Source organism: Seriola dumerili, unplaced genomic scaffold (assembly GCF_002260705.1).
Source record: "Seriola dumerili isolate Sdu_G_001 unplaced genomic scaffold, Sdu_1.0 BDQW01000052.1, whole genome shotgun sequence".
Classification (NCBI taxonomy): Eukaryota; Metazoa; Chordata; class Actinopteri; order Carangiformes; family Carangidae; genus Seriola; species Seriola dumerili.
In genome coordinates, this window is record NW_019174307.1 from 22176937 (window position 1) to 22194111 (window position 17175).

General features: G+C 42.8%; 1 protein-coding gene across 1 annotated transcript in view; it reads right to left on the reverse strand.

Moving 5' to 3' along the window:
* Positions 1 to 2199: 2199 nt before the first annotated feature.
* Positions 2200 to 17175, reverse strand: part of LOC111218180 (diacylglycerol kinase beta-like) — a 98418-nt gene continuing 83442 nt past the window's right edge. Inside the window, exons 25-27 of the mRNA XM_022740336.1 lie at positions 5539 to 5659; positions 3694 to 3754; positions 2200 to 2364 (exon numbers count right to left, since the gene is read on the reverse strand). Coding sequence (XP_022596057.1) covers positions 2266 to 2364; positions 3694 to 3754; positions 5539 to 5659 — 281 coding nt within the window. The 3' untranslated portion in view covers positions 2200 to 2265. The remainder of the gene's footprint in view (positions 2365 to 3693; positions 3755 to 5538; positions 5660 to 17175) is intronic.

A 17175-nucleotide genomic window follows, 5' to 3' on the forward strand; every position in this document is an offset into this window, starting at 1 on the left:
TGGTTTAATGATAAATTAAATCTTATTCATTCTCATATAAAACGTCACTGAAATGCCACTGTCTCCACACGCAGCTGCTCAAATGGTTAAAAAAGACATTAATATCACATCAACAGGTCAATATGACATCTTTATCACGCGACGCAGTGTGTCCGCTCTAACTTGTTAATACGGGTGGCAAAATAAAAACCAAGACGTTCGTCAGCCACCATGTAGCCAGTGTGGTAGACGGTGAACATAAATCAACCGATTTATCTGCAATAAAGTGATCGATTCATCTACTTTCAACAGATACACGACAAGCTGTTGACATGTAACCAACATCCCGTGATTTGCTCATTTGATTTGACGAAGATCACGTGTTGCAGCTTTTATGCGGACCTCAAGTTGAGATTATTTTAACACACGTTCTGCAACTTTGATTCATTCAGGAGAGGACAGTGTTAAATTCCAATCTGATATGATGTGAGTGAGACGGAGTGGGAAGCCGCTGCCTTCAGAGAGCGACAGTAGCAGCTCTGCACAGTGAAGAATACTGATCCGGACCCCTCTACGCTAAAACTTCCACAGTAATAACAATGATATATCAAAAACACACATGTGTATGTGTATGTGTGTGTGTGTGTGTGTGTGTGTGTATGTGTGTGTACAGGATATTTGAGCTACACCTACTTTCCAGAAATATACATATACTCTGCCTGCACATACAGTAGAATATAATTTGCCATATTTGTGGGGACAGTAATATGCATACATTCTTTATAAAACACTGAACTAAGCTCCCATCTGTGATGAAAACTCAGTTCCTCCTCTCCTGTCCGTTTCCTCCGTCACCATCTCGTCTTTATTTGGTAGTTAAACAAATCGTGAATGTATGAAAGCCGCCCAGCGGCTTCCAGCAGGGGCAGGCTCTGGGATTTGCACTCTGGCAGCACACTTGACATTGCGAGTCGATGTTTGACACGGTAATTAGGCGTAGGGTTTCACTGGAGGAGAGATAGACCCTCCCTGAAATAGAGGGATAAATTTAGCTCCCCTGTCAATGCTGTGGTAAATAAAAACCCCCGGGGGCCTTGCTCCTGTACCCTTGATGGGATTTATTTCAATCCTTGACCCACTAGAAGCGCCCTACGCTGCACGGGAGCCGCTGTGGAGTCGATCTGGACGGCGGTGTTCGACTGCATCAGCCGCAGAAGACAAATGAGTTTTTCTTGAGAAAGCAACGATGAACTTAAATGTCTCCAATCTCGACTTTCAATCTCGACCCTGGTCAATTTATAAAGCGATAACTGGACAGGCACTTCCTCTGCCTGGTGTCTACAGCCAGATCATCCACAGATTGTAAATATGGTTTAAAGGATGTTTTTTTTTTTTTTTGTTTGTTTTTTTTTGTAGGCCAGTGATGCTAAAGGGGCTAAAACCATCCCTGTACGTTTCCATCCGTTCCAGGCCACTGTTACGCCCCACTGCCATCCACCCACAAACAAAATAAGTCAATAATGGATGAGGCTTCTCCTTCTCCTCGGCTGTCAGGCTGTGGGGAGGCCCCGGAGCGAGCACTCTTACAAGCAACCGCTGTTTCATTATTCATACAGGTGTTCTAACCGAGAGGTGGCTCTTACTCTATTTACTCAGCGGCCTTGTAAACCGCCAAGATTACCGCCATGCCTCTCTCATTTAACCTTCTCCTCTTCCTCATTGTAGTGTGTCATCATACAACCTGCCTCTTTTCCATCACTATCACTGGGAATCCCGGCAGCCTCAGTGGTGTGTGTGTGTGTGTGTGTGTGTGTGTGTGTGTGTGTGTGTAGCAGGCAGTGCAGTACTGGTATATGGCTAAATTATTATTATTATTATTATTTTTCCGGGCATGGGGCGGCTTGAACTGAGAGACTTGACTCTCGCAAGCGGCTGAGACTAAATCCTGGAGGTCTGGAGACGAGACTAAGAAGATGAAGGTTACACAGGAGTAGGTCGGTGCTGTATACTGAGAGTCTTTTTCAGTTTGGGTGCCGTCACTGCAGGTTCCTCTGGGAGCGAAGTGTCTTGTAGGCGTCCGGACTCCAGGACTGTTCCACTTGTCCAGATGTGATGACTGTAAATGAAACTTCCCACTTTCAAACTCCAACCTGTGGACCGATCGTCTGATGGAGCTGCCTGTACAGTGGGAGGCGTGTGGGTGTGTGTGTGTGTGTGTGTGTGTGTGTGTGTGTGTGTGTGTGTGGTTGTGTGTGTTTTTGGGTTCGTAGGTGACATGCATGGGTCCTAGTCACGGCTCCGGTTGCGTTTCTTGAAGAAGAAGAACGGCGTCTTCTGCGGCGGGCCCAGTAAAATGGGGACCTGGTTCTTGTGTGTGATCCTGACCTGGAAGAATCACACAGAGAAGAGTGTGATGAAGGTGTTAGGTGTTACACAACAATCTGTTCTCAGTGTCTTTATTGTCAAATTCACCAGGTTGACAGTCAAGACTTCCTGCCTTTTCACATCAGACTTATAAAATCAGTCACTGCGACCTCTCATATAACCCACACAACGCAACAAACAGCTCTCTATCTGCCGCCCCCGTGAAGCTTTGACTATAACAAAATGAGAAATGGTTGAACAGATAAATATTTTATTTCTTCCTTTCATATGAAGAGTTTAGCCGGGCTGTGATATATTTGATGGGATGATGTAGGAGGTGGTGGGAGGTTGAGGCTGGGTGCGTGCGGAGGAGGACGATGAACAGAAGAGCCAGGGAAATGAGGCAAGACAGGACCGAAGCTGAGCAACACTCGGCCGACTTCATCAGCCGCCGAGGATAAAGAGCTTGTCCATTTGGGTCCAGGGGAAGAAGACCCTAAAACCGATCATCTGTGTGTGAGATCGGCCGATACTGATCACTTTTGTCACGCACTGCAGATACGTACGTACGTTACATCAGTCTCACAAACGGCCGACATGTTGTTTTGATTTGACAAGGCGGGAGGCGGGACTTCACTACACACAGAGTATTAACCACAGCTGATCGGTTTTAAGCTGATCACTGACTAGGAGCCAATCAATCGGGGAAACCCTTCCCAAAACACCGTCCAGACTAACACAGTGGCACCTGGTGTGGCGTTTACAGGTGATCGCACTACATCCTAAATGGAATCAGGTCTCCTCTAATACCAGTGATAGTACAGATCCCAGTAGCCAGTTTTTGTAGCCAAGGCCTGTGCAATTCACCAGACCCGTAACCATGAGGTGCAGGTGGTAGACCCACGTGATGGACTGGGATGACCCAGAATGGTTTTGACAGGTACAGTCTCAGCCATCAGGGGCTGTCCCCCCTCCCCCACCCCGATGTGGACAAGGTCACCCCTATCCTTAGTGGTCTTTAAATGGCTCCATGTTTGGCCCCTGATCTAAGATCTGCTTTGGGGGCGACCCAGCAGGAGCTACTGCCCTGAACGACACTGGGTTGGCAGGGACACGCAAAAACCCCTCCAGCCAGAAAAGGATGAGTTCAACATGAGCACTGTGGTGGCGCAGTGGAGGAGCTCTGGGAACAGACCCAGGCAGCTGCTGCGACTGGGATACTGTATGTTGTGCCGGTTTTAAAACTGAACTGAAACCTGGTTAAACAACAGAAACGGTCTTAACACACTGAGCTGAATGTATATAACAGTGAATGTGATTTATAATGCTACAGTAGTGGTGTTGTCTCACTGTGCAGGGGGGCTGCATCCAGGGCTCGCCATCAATCTGCATGGGCAGCCGCCGGGACGTCCTGCGAAGAGAGAGAGCAGAGGGATGAGCAGAAGAGGTGGGGGTGAGGGGGTGGGCGCAAAGATAGAGAGAGGGAGAGAGATAGAGAGATAGAGGGAGGGAGGGGGAGAGAGGAAAGGGTGGGGTTGGAGGTTGTGAAGGTCAGATCACACACACCTCAGAGGCACGAGAGGCCTGTTCACACTGTCCCAGGACAGGGTCAAACACTGCACCCTTTGTTCCCATGAGACCCATTCCCAGACAGGCCCCCACTCTTTAAACTCACAGACCCACTGTATACACACACACACACACACACACACACACACACACACACACACACACACACACAGTCCAAAGTTGGTTTAAGGCTTTCATGCACGCCTCTGCGGCTACAGAAACACAGTATGGGAGAATGAGTGTGATGAATGCTCTTTTAATTCTGGTCTAGGAAAATATTAGGGGGGCAGTTTGCCGAACAAGTGAGAGAGCAACTTGTAAATGTCACTTCTTCAGTAACTGGCGCACTGTGGATGTTAAATGGGCCGAGTCTCGCAAGAGCAACAGACGCATCTGAACTAAAACCACTTTCTTTGAATAGACAAAGTGTCGATACTTGGACGTGGCCACTGTGAATTTTTTTTTACTGAATCTGAGTCTCCAAGAAAATATGTTTCTATGCAACGAAACTGCAACAGCACAATACTTTTTAAATGAATGAAGCTGCATTTATTAACAGCAGTGGATAAGATATATATTGTTTCTCCTGTGGTTGAATTCAGAAGAAGAGATAATATCAGCAGACGACTTTTTATTTCAGTCTTGTCTGACATTAGTGTTTCAGTGTTGCCCCTGCAGTTCACAGGTTGGGACTGATTGTGTCCATGCACCTTCGGTTGAACGTCTTTCCTCCGTCTCGTTCTGAACTTCCACTGAATCTCGTCACTTTCAAATCAACATTAAAATCTCTGCTGTTTTTTTCTGCCTGTGATCGATTCGTTTCTCTTCTGCACTTTTGAGTTCCTCTGTTTACAACTCATTACTGCAATGTAACTGCTCTATAATTGTATTTCTAATCATACTATTATCTTCATCTATTTGCATTTTAAGTATTTTATTTCATTCAGTCTATTTTTACATCTAATTTCATTGTCTGAATTGATTTTGTTCGAGTTTTTACTGCTCATTGTGTTTTTTAATGTTGTTCTAATACTTTTCTTTTCCTGTGTAAAGCACAAAATTTCCAAAAGCTGCTTTGCCTTTCTACTATCAAATGCCAAAATACACAACTAAAGAAACATATACAGCTGATATTTGCCATGAGATTGTCTAAAAATGAGAAGCTTTGCACTTGAATGTTGTTGCTCTTAATAAAAGAGGAGGAGATATAAGAAACGTGTTTAGTGAATATTTTGCCACTCGACTCAGAATCCGTGAGAAACACATAAACAGATCATTTCTCATCCTGCGGCTGTGAGCCAGTCCTCTGCGCTGCACTTAGTAAATCATGTCACAATCTATAATTCAACAGGAACATGTGTGTTATTGTCTGGATGCTGCAGGGATTTCAGCATTCAAATGCACAAAAACACTTAGAAGGAATACATTTTTGATCACGCGTGTATAAGGATGGATGGAGTTTCCAGTCGGTTGACCGGAGGGAGGATGGGAAGGAGGGGAAGGAGGTGACATGAGACCAGACAGATGAAGGGAAGGGTGGAGAGCAGAGATCAGAAGGTGACGGGAGGGAGGAGGAGGAGGAGGAGGAGGGATTAAACGTGGGAAGAGATGGAGGAAGGTTCTGACCTGATGGTGACGTTGGCACACTGAGCCAGTCTGCGTCCCGCGCTCTTCAGCCCGGTGTAGATCTGCCCCATCTCTATCGCCCCTTCCAGGCCGACCACCTCCAACAGCTGGTCACTGAAGTCTGGGTGGAGAAAGGTACAGAGGGAGAAACACCGTTACAGGCCCTCTGCCTCGCCAAACTCAAAAATGAGGAACAAGAACGTATGCGCCATGATATTAAAATAATTTGTCACAGATTGTGAGATGATGATTAAACACTTGCTGACCTCCGGAGAAGGGAAACTAACTGCATCTGACTTTTGAGCTTCTGGTGGAGGGTGAGGGAGACAGACTGAGGCATCAATAGACACTTTCATTTCTGCTTTTTGTGTAAACGCACCAACTTCTGTTGTGTGAACAGCTGAGCACAGAACTACGAACGAAAGTTGTACGACTCATTGTGTCTCGGCCTTCTTCTATGATGGCCGACTTCTCACCCACACTTTGCTTGTGACAGCTATCAACACACAAAAAAAACGAAGTCCCTTAAAGTGATAGCTCAGGGTTATCTGACGTTTCAACCGAAAATTATATTGTTTTTTTTTCCTGTGTGCATTTGTTAAGAGGTTAAAACAACGTTTTTTTTTTGCTGACCCCGTCCACAGCAGCTCATCACTCAGCCTCTGTGCCGATGCTCCCGGCTGCTTCTCTAAACTGGGAGCGCACTGATCTGAATCTATTGCAGGTAACACGCTGACTATAGATAATTACCTCATGTGCACTTGTAATCTCTTAGGTAATATATTTAAACCTGCAATAACTGGTGTTTTTTGGCTCCTTGGGGGGAAGAGGAAACAACACATCACTGACATGTCAACGTATGGTGAACTTTAACAGATGTTTTTCCACATTATCATTCAGCCGATGACTCTCAGTCCAGTGTTCCCTCTCTTTCTTTTAGCTCTGTGTTTGGTCTCCACCAGCTCCTGAGGGAAATATCTGGCTCTTTAGCTGCTAAATGCTCCACTGTGTTGACCAGCTGCTCTCTGACTGTGTCTGCGTGTTTGCTACCGAGCAGGTCATGGACGGTGTCGCCTGCTGCAGCTGGAAACTCTATGTGAACCAGAACTGTGCAGTTGTGGTCTGGACAGACAATGAGCTGAAACTCACCATGAAACCATAAAAGCTGCAGGTTCAGGTGAAAATTCTTTGGGGTTCACGATTATGAGTGACTGCTGCTTTATGTGCAGGGCGGTAAAGCAACAAGCCTCTTTCCTCCATCAGATACACGTCTTTAAGATTATAGAGGTAAACTGTGACATGTACAGCTGTCACAGTCATTTAAAGACACTGTATTTATGTGGTTTTCACCACACACAAGTAAACACACTCCCACCTTCCTATAGCCGCAGAGGAGAGGAGTTTTTCACAGTAATTCTGAAATTGTCAAACCTTTGAACAGACTGTGCCTCCTCATTATCTTCTACTCTATCAATTTCCCTCTGTGCTCTCGCTCTGTTTGGAAAGCGTGATGCATTACAGTCAATATTTACAGACATGATCTTAAAGGTCAGCGATGATGTCATCTGACATTTTGTTTTTTTTCCAATACACTTCAGCTCATAAGTAACTTGATATGATTGAGAAATGATGTGTTTTCGTGGCCCCTTTGCAAACTTCACAGGTTTTTACAAAACGCTTTGAGAAATTAATTATTAGAGAGAATTCTGGGAAATGTTTCGTCTCCACAGCCGGCGTGTTAATTTGTGAAGCGCTGCAGCAGAATCTCATACCAACTCATACAAACTGTGTTGATGGCAAACCCGTCTATACTAATTAACTGCAGACATGGAGGGACAGGAACCAAGCAGGATGAGCTGACCGGGCTGACAGACTTTTATTTTGATGGTTGGTTTTTGGTTTTTATTACTTTAGTTGGTTTTATCAGTATTTTCTTCTGTTTATTGGACAATGTGGTCTGGTGCTAGACCCAAAAATAGACCATGAATTGAGTCAAATCTGAGGCTGCTCTCTAACCCATTCTCCATGGCTAATCATGCAGGTTAGCGTTCTGAGAGTCGATTAACTCATTCAGACAGGCAGGCTGGTGCCAGCTGAACACCTAAACATATTCCAGTCTTTTCTCATGCACACAGAAAGCAAAGGGCTTCCCCTAACTAGCTTTCTGCCTTCGCTCAGTACTGAGTCACACACTTCTTAAAATGTCAAACACTGACTGACAGAGACTTCTCTCAAAGTTCTCCTGCAATAAATCTGCTTCTCTCAGAACTTAGGACGGTTTCTTATGCCAGACGATAAAAAAAACAAACAAAAAAACAAACAAAAAGAATACAAGTACAGAGAATCTGGATAAAATATGAAGGCAGTAGCAGAGGTTACTTCAGTGCAGAAACGAAAGATGAGTTTGTGAGAGGCACCCAGGGAACTGGTCAAGCCCTTCCCCTGGGGCCTCAGTCCTCCATCCAGCCCAGACACGCTACGACTGGCGGCGCTGCCTGTTGTGACTGGAGCTGCAGATCTGTCTGTCTGTCTGTCACAGTGTAAACAATGCTAATAATTTCCCAACATCGTCAGACGTGTATCACCCCCCGCTTTGTTTAAAGCTACAAACAGGAAACTGTTGCGTTTTTTGTTTTGCTCTGGAGAAGAAGCCTGATGCAACACAAGGCTGAGTCATGACTTTTCATGTTCAGAGTAATTTCAAAGCTCCATATTTTCTTCTTCTCCTGTGTTTTATTTGAAGTGTTGAACAAAAAGAAGATATATTTGTAATTTTAAGAACCAAAAACCATCTCAGTGTAGTTTTACATCTCCTCTCTCGGGCTTCTCTCTGGAGCTCTAGTGACAACAGGTCGGTGAGCCAATCAGAAGAGAGGAGGCTCTGAGCCTCTCTTCTGATTGGCTGACTGTTTTCAGAGTGATCAAATAAAAATATAGCAGATTTCAGGTAAAAACACTCAGAGAAACCAAATCCTGTAAAGGTTTGGATGGTGGGTCCAGGTGGGCGGGGCTTGGAGACTGCTTTGTTGTGACATCACAAAGTTCCAGAAGTCCTGACGGCTGGTTTTAAGGCTCAGTTTCTGAATACAGGCTGTGTGCATTTCTCTGTGGACTGAGGCTTTGATACTTTCACAGTATTAATATAGACGCTAGAGCTGATCTATAATCAAACTACACATGGACACAGACCTTTACACTGGATGGGACCTTTTAGACATAAGACATGTAAGTACAGAGACAAGCTAGATATGTTTTTCTGATCCTATGCTTATTCCTTTAATGAGCTCCTTTGTGCATTTTAACTGTTGAAAACAAATTTCATCTTGTCAATCAAAATGTTGTGTAAGAGACATATGGTAGAGATGCAGCTTGTGTTGGTTCACATGTACAAAAGCATGAGTGTGGACCTGCGTGTGCGGCATTTGAAAACTGCTGCCATTTCGTGCCTCGCTACAAAAGACAATCAGGGTTATACGGGAATGACTGTGTTGCTGCTGAGTCACTGGCACTCTTTAATATTTCAGATGACAATTCAAAAGTAAATGTCGGAGCAGAGTAAGGAACAAACATTTTAAAATCACTCAGAGGCTGCACTTCAGTTTTGTCGGTCCCCCAAAGAATTAAATGCTCGCGGCACATGCATTAGTACAGAGGAGCTCGAGAGGAACAGAAATAAAATCCAGTGTACTCTGTGCTTCATTACATGAAAGTGCGCGCATTAATATAAAAAGGTGAAGCAAACCCTTTTTAAAATGTTAAAATTGTAGCTTGACATTAGTGTGATGATGTAACTGCTTCATATTTACAGAGGAAGCTCACATTAACTGAAGTCTGAAGTTTAATATGTTCTTTGGAGGGAATTATATTGAAATGTCTGGATAAAGTGAAGCGTCTTCAGTCGTGGCGAATGTATATAAAAACTGTTACTGTAATGTTTTACTTTAAAGGGACAATTTGTAAGTTTTCTCTGTCACTGAACGTGGTTTCTTGTGGTGTTTGTTGCTTGACAAAAGCTTCGGCCATTGTTGTTGTTACAAGACGAGGTTATAATACGTCCTCTGAGCAGCGCTTCTTCTTCGGGGCAGCCTGGACGCTACAGTGACTCGGTATCAGAAAAAGATGAGAAAGGCCAGAGCTAGCTGGTTAGCATGCTAACTTCACTACAGAGAAAAGAAGTGATAGAAACAAGAGTTAACATGGGTGTTTGTTTTTCCACCTCTAGAGACAGCTGTTGGTGAGTACAGGAATTAAGTTTGATGCTGAACTCAGATTGTTTCATCTATACTGGAAAGTAAACAGTTGTTAATGCTAACATTAGCTATGTAGCAATGGCAAAACTTACACATAGGGCCTTTAAGCCCTCTTATTTAGCATTTATAACAGTAAATAAGCATCTGATCCAAGGTCGTTAACACACTGTAATGTAGTTGGAAGCAGATGTACACAGTGGCTTCTTACGGCTGCCAAAACACAGGTGACCCACACTCAGTGCTGCACCTGAACGCCTCCTTTGTAAACACACACAAAGGAGTGAAGCTGCTGCTGCTGTCTTGCTAATGTGATGCGTTCACTACACAGCCTGAATAGAAACAAGCTGTCATTACAATGCTGATATATTTTAATTACCAAAACAGTTATTTACTGTTTACTTATTTACACATCCAGTACAGCAACATTAGACTTGTTTAGAAGTAACTGGTGAATGTGAGTGTGAATGTGCTCTTCTTTTGGTCTCCATGAACTCCTCAGAAAAATATCAGGCTCTTAAGCTCCTAAATACTCTGCTACATGTTCCCCAGCCAGTTGCTAACTTTGCCCAGTGCACAGTGGGTTTTACCGGAGCTTTCTAAAATCTACCAACAGAAATAATAAACCAGCGGGCTGAAAATCCAAAACAATGATCTGAAACTCACTAAAATGCTCCGAAGTCCTGAGGGAAACCGCAGAGTCAGCAGATAACTTTCACATTGCACACAGTCATTTGACCCATTGTTAATACAGAAATATTGTTAAGTGCAGCTTTAACTGTATGTCTCTCAACATAAAAGTCTAACTGCAGTTTCATGTCCACAGAACACCGGAATCATCCCATCGAATGCAGGTTTTAATTGCAGATTTAACTCTCACCAGATTCCCGTAAACCCCTCCCCCCCTGAAATTCCTAGAAAAAATACTTAGGACATGATCTCGTGGTCCTAAATGGCAGCTACAACTCCGATCACAAATGCGTTATCCTGCATCAGACACATAAATCATGCCTCATCCTTATACTGCATGCTGCTGTACAGACACATGTAGTATTCACCATATGCATCTCTCTGTCTCTGCAGAGCTTTCCAGGAAATAATCATAATAGGATTGAGCATCCATTAAGAAAAAAAACCCGACAGTTGGAGACTAAGGGATTGAGAGGGGAGGGTGTGGGGGGGTGGAGGGTGTGGTGGGGGGCTGGTGACACAATGGATACACATGACAGATGGGAATTAAAAGGAAGGATGGTTGTAAAGATGGATGCAGTGTGTCATTTGCTGCAGTTGACAAGCAGGAAGTGTGTGAGTCTGTGAAAACTGTAACAAGGTCTTCATACTGTTGTAGGTTTAAGACAGAAGAGGTAAAAAAAAAAAAAATTCCAGTGAGTGCTGACATATCCTATTTTAGGATTATAAAACAGTGCTATTCATATACGCCTTTCCTGTTCTACTATCAAATATATAAATCCCCCTCCTCCGCACACCCACCTATACACCTCTACTTCCTCCAACCACCAAAAATGGGCATGCCGTCCTGCCCCGTGTCCCAGTGTGAGAGCCTGATGGCAGAGTAGCCCACTGCGCTGGTTCTCACCTCACTGATGAGTCCCGCCTCATCAGATCTCTGCGCTTTTTGACTCTGAGGCAACCAGCACTGTTACTTCTCAGTGAGGTAGAGCTAAGAATAGAATAGAACAGCCTCTTACATAATGCAGCCACAGTGCATTCTGGGATGGGATGGCATTGGTGTGCCAAGTGAGAATCGTTACTGCTGTGCTGCACTATTTTCTCTGCTGTGCAGGCAATCTGAGCTGTCACCCAGAATTCATTCATTATTTCAAACAGCATCACGTTTTTATACAGTGACTCTTGACAATCTACATTTGATATCTAAATATTCACAACTGTTATAAAATATTAAATATACACAACATTAATTTACTTATATCCTCTTTGTTATGTCTGTTTTTATTTGACTGTAATCATCAATCTTACAATCTCATAATTTCATCTCTCTGTAAAGCACTTTGGTCAATGTTTGTTGTTTTTAAAAAAGCTCTAGAAATGAAGTGACTTCACTAAAACATAATGTATTATACATAATAAATACATATACACAGAGGTATGAAACTAAAAGACCAAGACCAGCAATATGTTCTTTTGTTATTTAGTAACTCCTGACTTCCCATTGGTTCTGTTGCAGATATACCATGCCACTACTGTGGTAATTGATTAATTGTTCAAGTAATTTTTCATGCAAAAATGGCAAAACATTTTGTTTTCAGCCTCTCAAATATGGAGATTTCCTGTTTATATCAGATCAAATAGAGATTTTTCCCTGGAAATTCTGTTTGAAAAGTGGGTTGGACTATAACTAGACAATTACATATCCACAATTATTTATCATCAGATATGTTTTTCAAATGGTGAGAGTTGTATTTGGGTTTCTAGCCTTAATGTTGCTAGGCCAGCGAGATTCTTCAACTCCATTTAAAGTTTGTCTTTCAGGAGTTAGTCTGACATAAAAGTGTTTAAGAAGTCCAGTTAAACATACAAGAGTTTCTGGCAGGTCCTGTAAGGGGTTTTGCTGCCACAGAGGAAATAAATTCCTCACAAGTGAAAACAAGTCGAAAGCGTCTCCCGACATCTTTACGACAGAAAAAGGATGATTCGGACTCGGGGCTGATTGAAGACAACAAAAACGTCAAGTTAATGCTTAAATGCCAATATTTCATTATTTAATTATTCACTTCAACAAGAGACAGTGAGTTCAAGCATGAAGACCCTCTTGTCCTTGGACTCATAAACCCTCAGGGGAAATTCTCTGGACAAGTCAGGACAAGTTTTCTCTATCTAAAAACTGGTGTTTGTCATAATGTTCATGAATATCTCTGAATATAAGACGACTCTTATACTGAGGGTCGTCGTATATTCAGGGGATTAACAGTTAATAGCTGGGCACGGCAGTTTTCATCAAACATTCTTCAAACAGGAGGAAATAGTGATTTTGTTTCAATCACAGATTAATACACTTCTATTCACTACACCATGACAGTCTATGTGGGATTGACTTGAGAAGAATAAGTGACAACAGTTAATAATAATAAAAGATATCACGGGTCTAATCCTTGACATTTTAAATTCAGTGATGAATTATTTCTAGCAACCCTTCAATTAGAAGCTGAAAGATGAATTATAAATCCCCCCGAGGAAAAACTGCAGCTTTCATTGTGCATCAGCTTGAGGTGTTGGGCTATATTTATAAGCAGGCATACTTGTGTATCCTTCCTCCGCCCACTTGCCCCTCCCTCCCTCCCTTCCCAACCGACCTGTTATTGTCTCAGGGTGGTCAGAGTCATGGCAGATGGTCAAGAGGAACTGCAGCTCACCTCGCCAGCCCCAACGGAGGTAAAGGTACGGGGGAGAGCACTTGGCCGTTTGACAAAGAACACTATGTTACTATGATACGGTACAAAAATACACCACACACACCATGTTGCTGATTTCATGCATGGACTATAAGCACCCAGATGGTGATTTTCTTTCTTTCTTTTTTTGTTTTGTTTTGTCCAGAAACAAATCGTCATGAGAACCTTTTAGATGGGGGAAAACAATCATGGGAAAGGATCCATCATAGTTTTTGAAGAAGCTTTCAGAAATTTCTCATGTCATCTTTTTCCATTCCCATCCAGTTCGAGAGTGACTGGCCTCTTTCTAAGAGCTGCCATTCATTAACTTTGAGTAAATGTATCACTGGAAGGTCATCCACTCTCCCACAATCCACTGAGAGCGACTCAGCAGCTTCATACAAGAACTATTTCCAGCCTCACAGAGTGGAGGGGGCGAATCAAAGTAATTATAGTCCGCTGCTTCTGTTGTGTGAGAAGAAAACAATATGCAGACTTGAGATGTGATCAGCCTAAAATAGCCTCCTTCATGGTGTGTCACAGCTTGACCATTGTTGGGGGGGGTGGGGGGGTTGTGGGCCTTGGGAGGCAGGGAAGGAGGAGCAAGATGAGGTGAGGGGAAGGGGGAGAGCTTGGCGGTGTGATGGGTGGGAGAGCAGAGGGAGGAGAAGGTGGACAGAGCGTCGGTCAAGCAGGGGAAAAAAACAAATGAGTCATGAAGGGGAGACAGAACGCACCTGAAATAGCAGGTTTCTAAAACACAGCACAGATGAACGGCCAGTGTTGTCCCAGTTATCTGAAACTCATTAAAAATGGATTTACACTCCGCTACTAATTACCCATCAGGACAAGTAACAAGCTAGCAAGCTCCGTCAGAGGTACTTCCAACACCTCCAGTAGAGAGAGAGGAGAAAACGCTGACTGTGTACAGTATGGAGGTATTTACTCAGCATCTACAGTGACTCAACTCTGTGACTGTTAATTTGATCATTGTTCATCAGGGACAGGTACTGCGAGGGATTGTAATAAACATTTTTTGGGGGTTAGCTTGTTTTCTGTCTTTTCAGGAGCGGGAGAGACGGCAAGCCTTTTGCTAAATGAGTTAGAATCTAACTCTTCCAATCAATCCAAAGTTGTCTGTTTACATGTTGTGTGTCCTTACCTGGCTAGCTACTGATTCATGATCCGGCTGCAGCTAACGATCTATTCCCTTTCTTTTTTTTCCCCCTTTTTAAAGAATTTTTTGGGCTTTTTGTGCCTTTAATGGACAGGACAGTAGAGAGACAGGAAATGGGGAGGCAGAGAGAGGGGGAATGACACGCAGGAAAGGGCCGTCCGATGCGGGAGTCGAACCGGGGGCCAGCTGCAGCGAGGACTGTAGCCTCTATATATGGGGCACCTGCGTAACCCACTGCGCTACGCGACGCCCCCTATTCACTTTTTTCAATTAATCTGTCTTTAAAATGACAGTAAACATCCATATTCAAAAGGATGTCAAAAAAAGATCCAATCCTTATATTTGAGAAGCTAGAAACAGCAAGTATTTCCCATTTTTTCTTAAAAAATGACTAAAATAAATAATCAAAGTAGTTGCTGATTAACCTTGTGTTAACTGACTAATCAATTAATTGATTAATCGTTGGTGTTTTTAGCTCATTTTAGCTGTTTTGTAACTTTCTTTGTTAGCTACCTTAAAGGAGCTGTTTGTAAATTTTATTGCTACATAGCTAGTGTTAGCATTAACAGCTGTTTACTTACCAGTCTGGCCAAATGCTTCAGCCATCAATGCATTTACAAGACAACTGGTTATAATACGCCTGCAGACTGGATTCTACAGTGACTCGGTATCGGAAAAAGACTGGAGCTAGCTTGTTAGCATGCTAACGTGAATAGAAGAAAAGAGGTGACAGATATAGAAGCTAAACGAGAGGGCTACTTTCTGCCACCGGAGACAGCTGTAGGTGAGTAAAGGAATTAAGTTTGATGCTAAACTTGAAACGTTTCTCCTTGACTGGTAAATAAACAGCTGCTAATGCTAACGTTCTCTATGTAGCAATACTTACAAATTGTTCCTTTAACTTAGCTTTCTTTGACTTTGAAAAAGAGACTGCTAACCTCAATGAGATTTATCTGGTTAAATAAAGGTTAATAAATAGCAGACATTGCATGTTAAGAGGGCACAATCCCAAAAGGTTGAGAGCCCCTGATTTACACTACTTCTGTAAAGTAGTGACATTGTGGTCATGCGCCACTGTCAAACACTGTACACTGCACAGTCACAGTCCTCACAAGGTCAACTGAGCAAGTCATAATTCTCCCTTATTCCCACGTGTCAGTCCCTAGAGCGCTGCGTGCTACAGCCACTTTATTTCTGTGCATCCTTTCCAGCTACATCCACTGCAGGAAGTCAAGGAAATCTGATCCAGGAGCAGAGAGGAAATAAACAGGGGAGGGGAGAGATGGTACAGAGATAAAAGTTGAGGAGGAGCACGGTAATGGGATGGGCTGACACCGGGGCCTTCACACGGGAATCCTGTTCCTGTCAGCAGCTCTTTCCCTCTCTGTGATTTCCCCTGCACCTCTGACTGTTATCTGTCTTCACCCGGCTGACAGCGGTGGACTTTTGGCCCCACTTCGCTTCAATTCAGACAGGTTGACTTTTTCCCTCCACCTCCGCACATTCGGAAACCTTAAGTTTAATGACCGCTCCGATATTTTCTTTGTCCCATCGACTGAGCGTCATTTACACCGTGACGTCAGAGCAGAGGGCGCACTGGATGAGTTGGGGACACACGGAAGCACAGTACAAGATGCAGAGTGTTTCTGAGGACAAATGCTTGTTCACACATAATAGATGTTAAGAGTTTCTCCCCTCAGCTGATATGCAAATTAGGTGATTGCTTCCTAGCTAATTAATTCCTAGTTAATTAACAAAATGCTTTAAAAAAAAAAAAATCAGTGAGAGGAAGTGAGATAATTCACAGAAGGGAGGATTGAGCGATACAGTAAAGTGAAACTAAACAGAAACTGAAACCATAACCAAGTGTGAATTTATCCTAACAACAATGGATAATCACTATTATCATGGTAAATAAAGCTTATTTCTCTCAGTGTGATGATGCCTGTCCAATGCACAGCCACTTTCAGAGTTATAATGAAAATAAACTTCACTGCTTATGTTCTTAATAAAACAACATGTTGACTTTTCTCAGATTATCAGCGGAGCTCTGTAGCACAGAGGTCTGTGGCTATAAAGAGAATAATTGTTAGTAGAAATCGCTGTTTCTAAAGAATTTTGAAGTTTAGGTTTTAAAAATATGAAGTGAAATGTTTATATTATATATTTATACTGATGTAATGACCTAATTTTACTTTTTTGGTGTTACTCATGTTGCTTGATATTACAGCGGAGCTGCGGGGGTCGACCTTCTCTCAGCAGGGTGGTGGTGAAAATGTCTTTTCTGACTATTTTTATTATCATTTGAACATAACTTTCCTCAGTTTTCTGTAAATGTAGACTTGACATGAGGCTGAATTTTTACGGTGCGTTCAGGTGGCTTTCTAAAAATAATTTGTTTTGGGGGATGTTTAATGCCGTTATTAGATACAATTATTTTTAGAGACAATAGAGTGATGAAAATATTTGAAAGTAAAACTATTTCATCTCGAGCAAAAACTTTATCTCAAAGGTTTATGGTTCCAATTCACAAATGTACAGATACAAACAGATAACACAGACACATAAAGTCCCTCTATTTAGAATTTATAAGCAGTATATTAACACTTACTAAATGCATCATAACACACTATAATGTAGTTATAAACAGATACAAGTGTTTATTGATGCATCCGTCTACAACTACCTCCTCCTGTGGCACGGCTGCTGTACAAACTGACAACAAAATGTGAATAAAAAACACAGTACATTAATAAACACCTATATACAACTACATTATGTGAGAAGATATAATTAAAACATT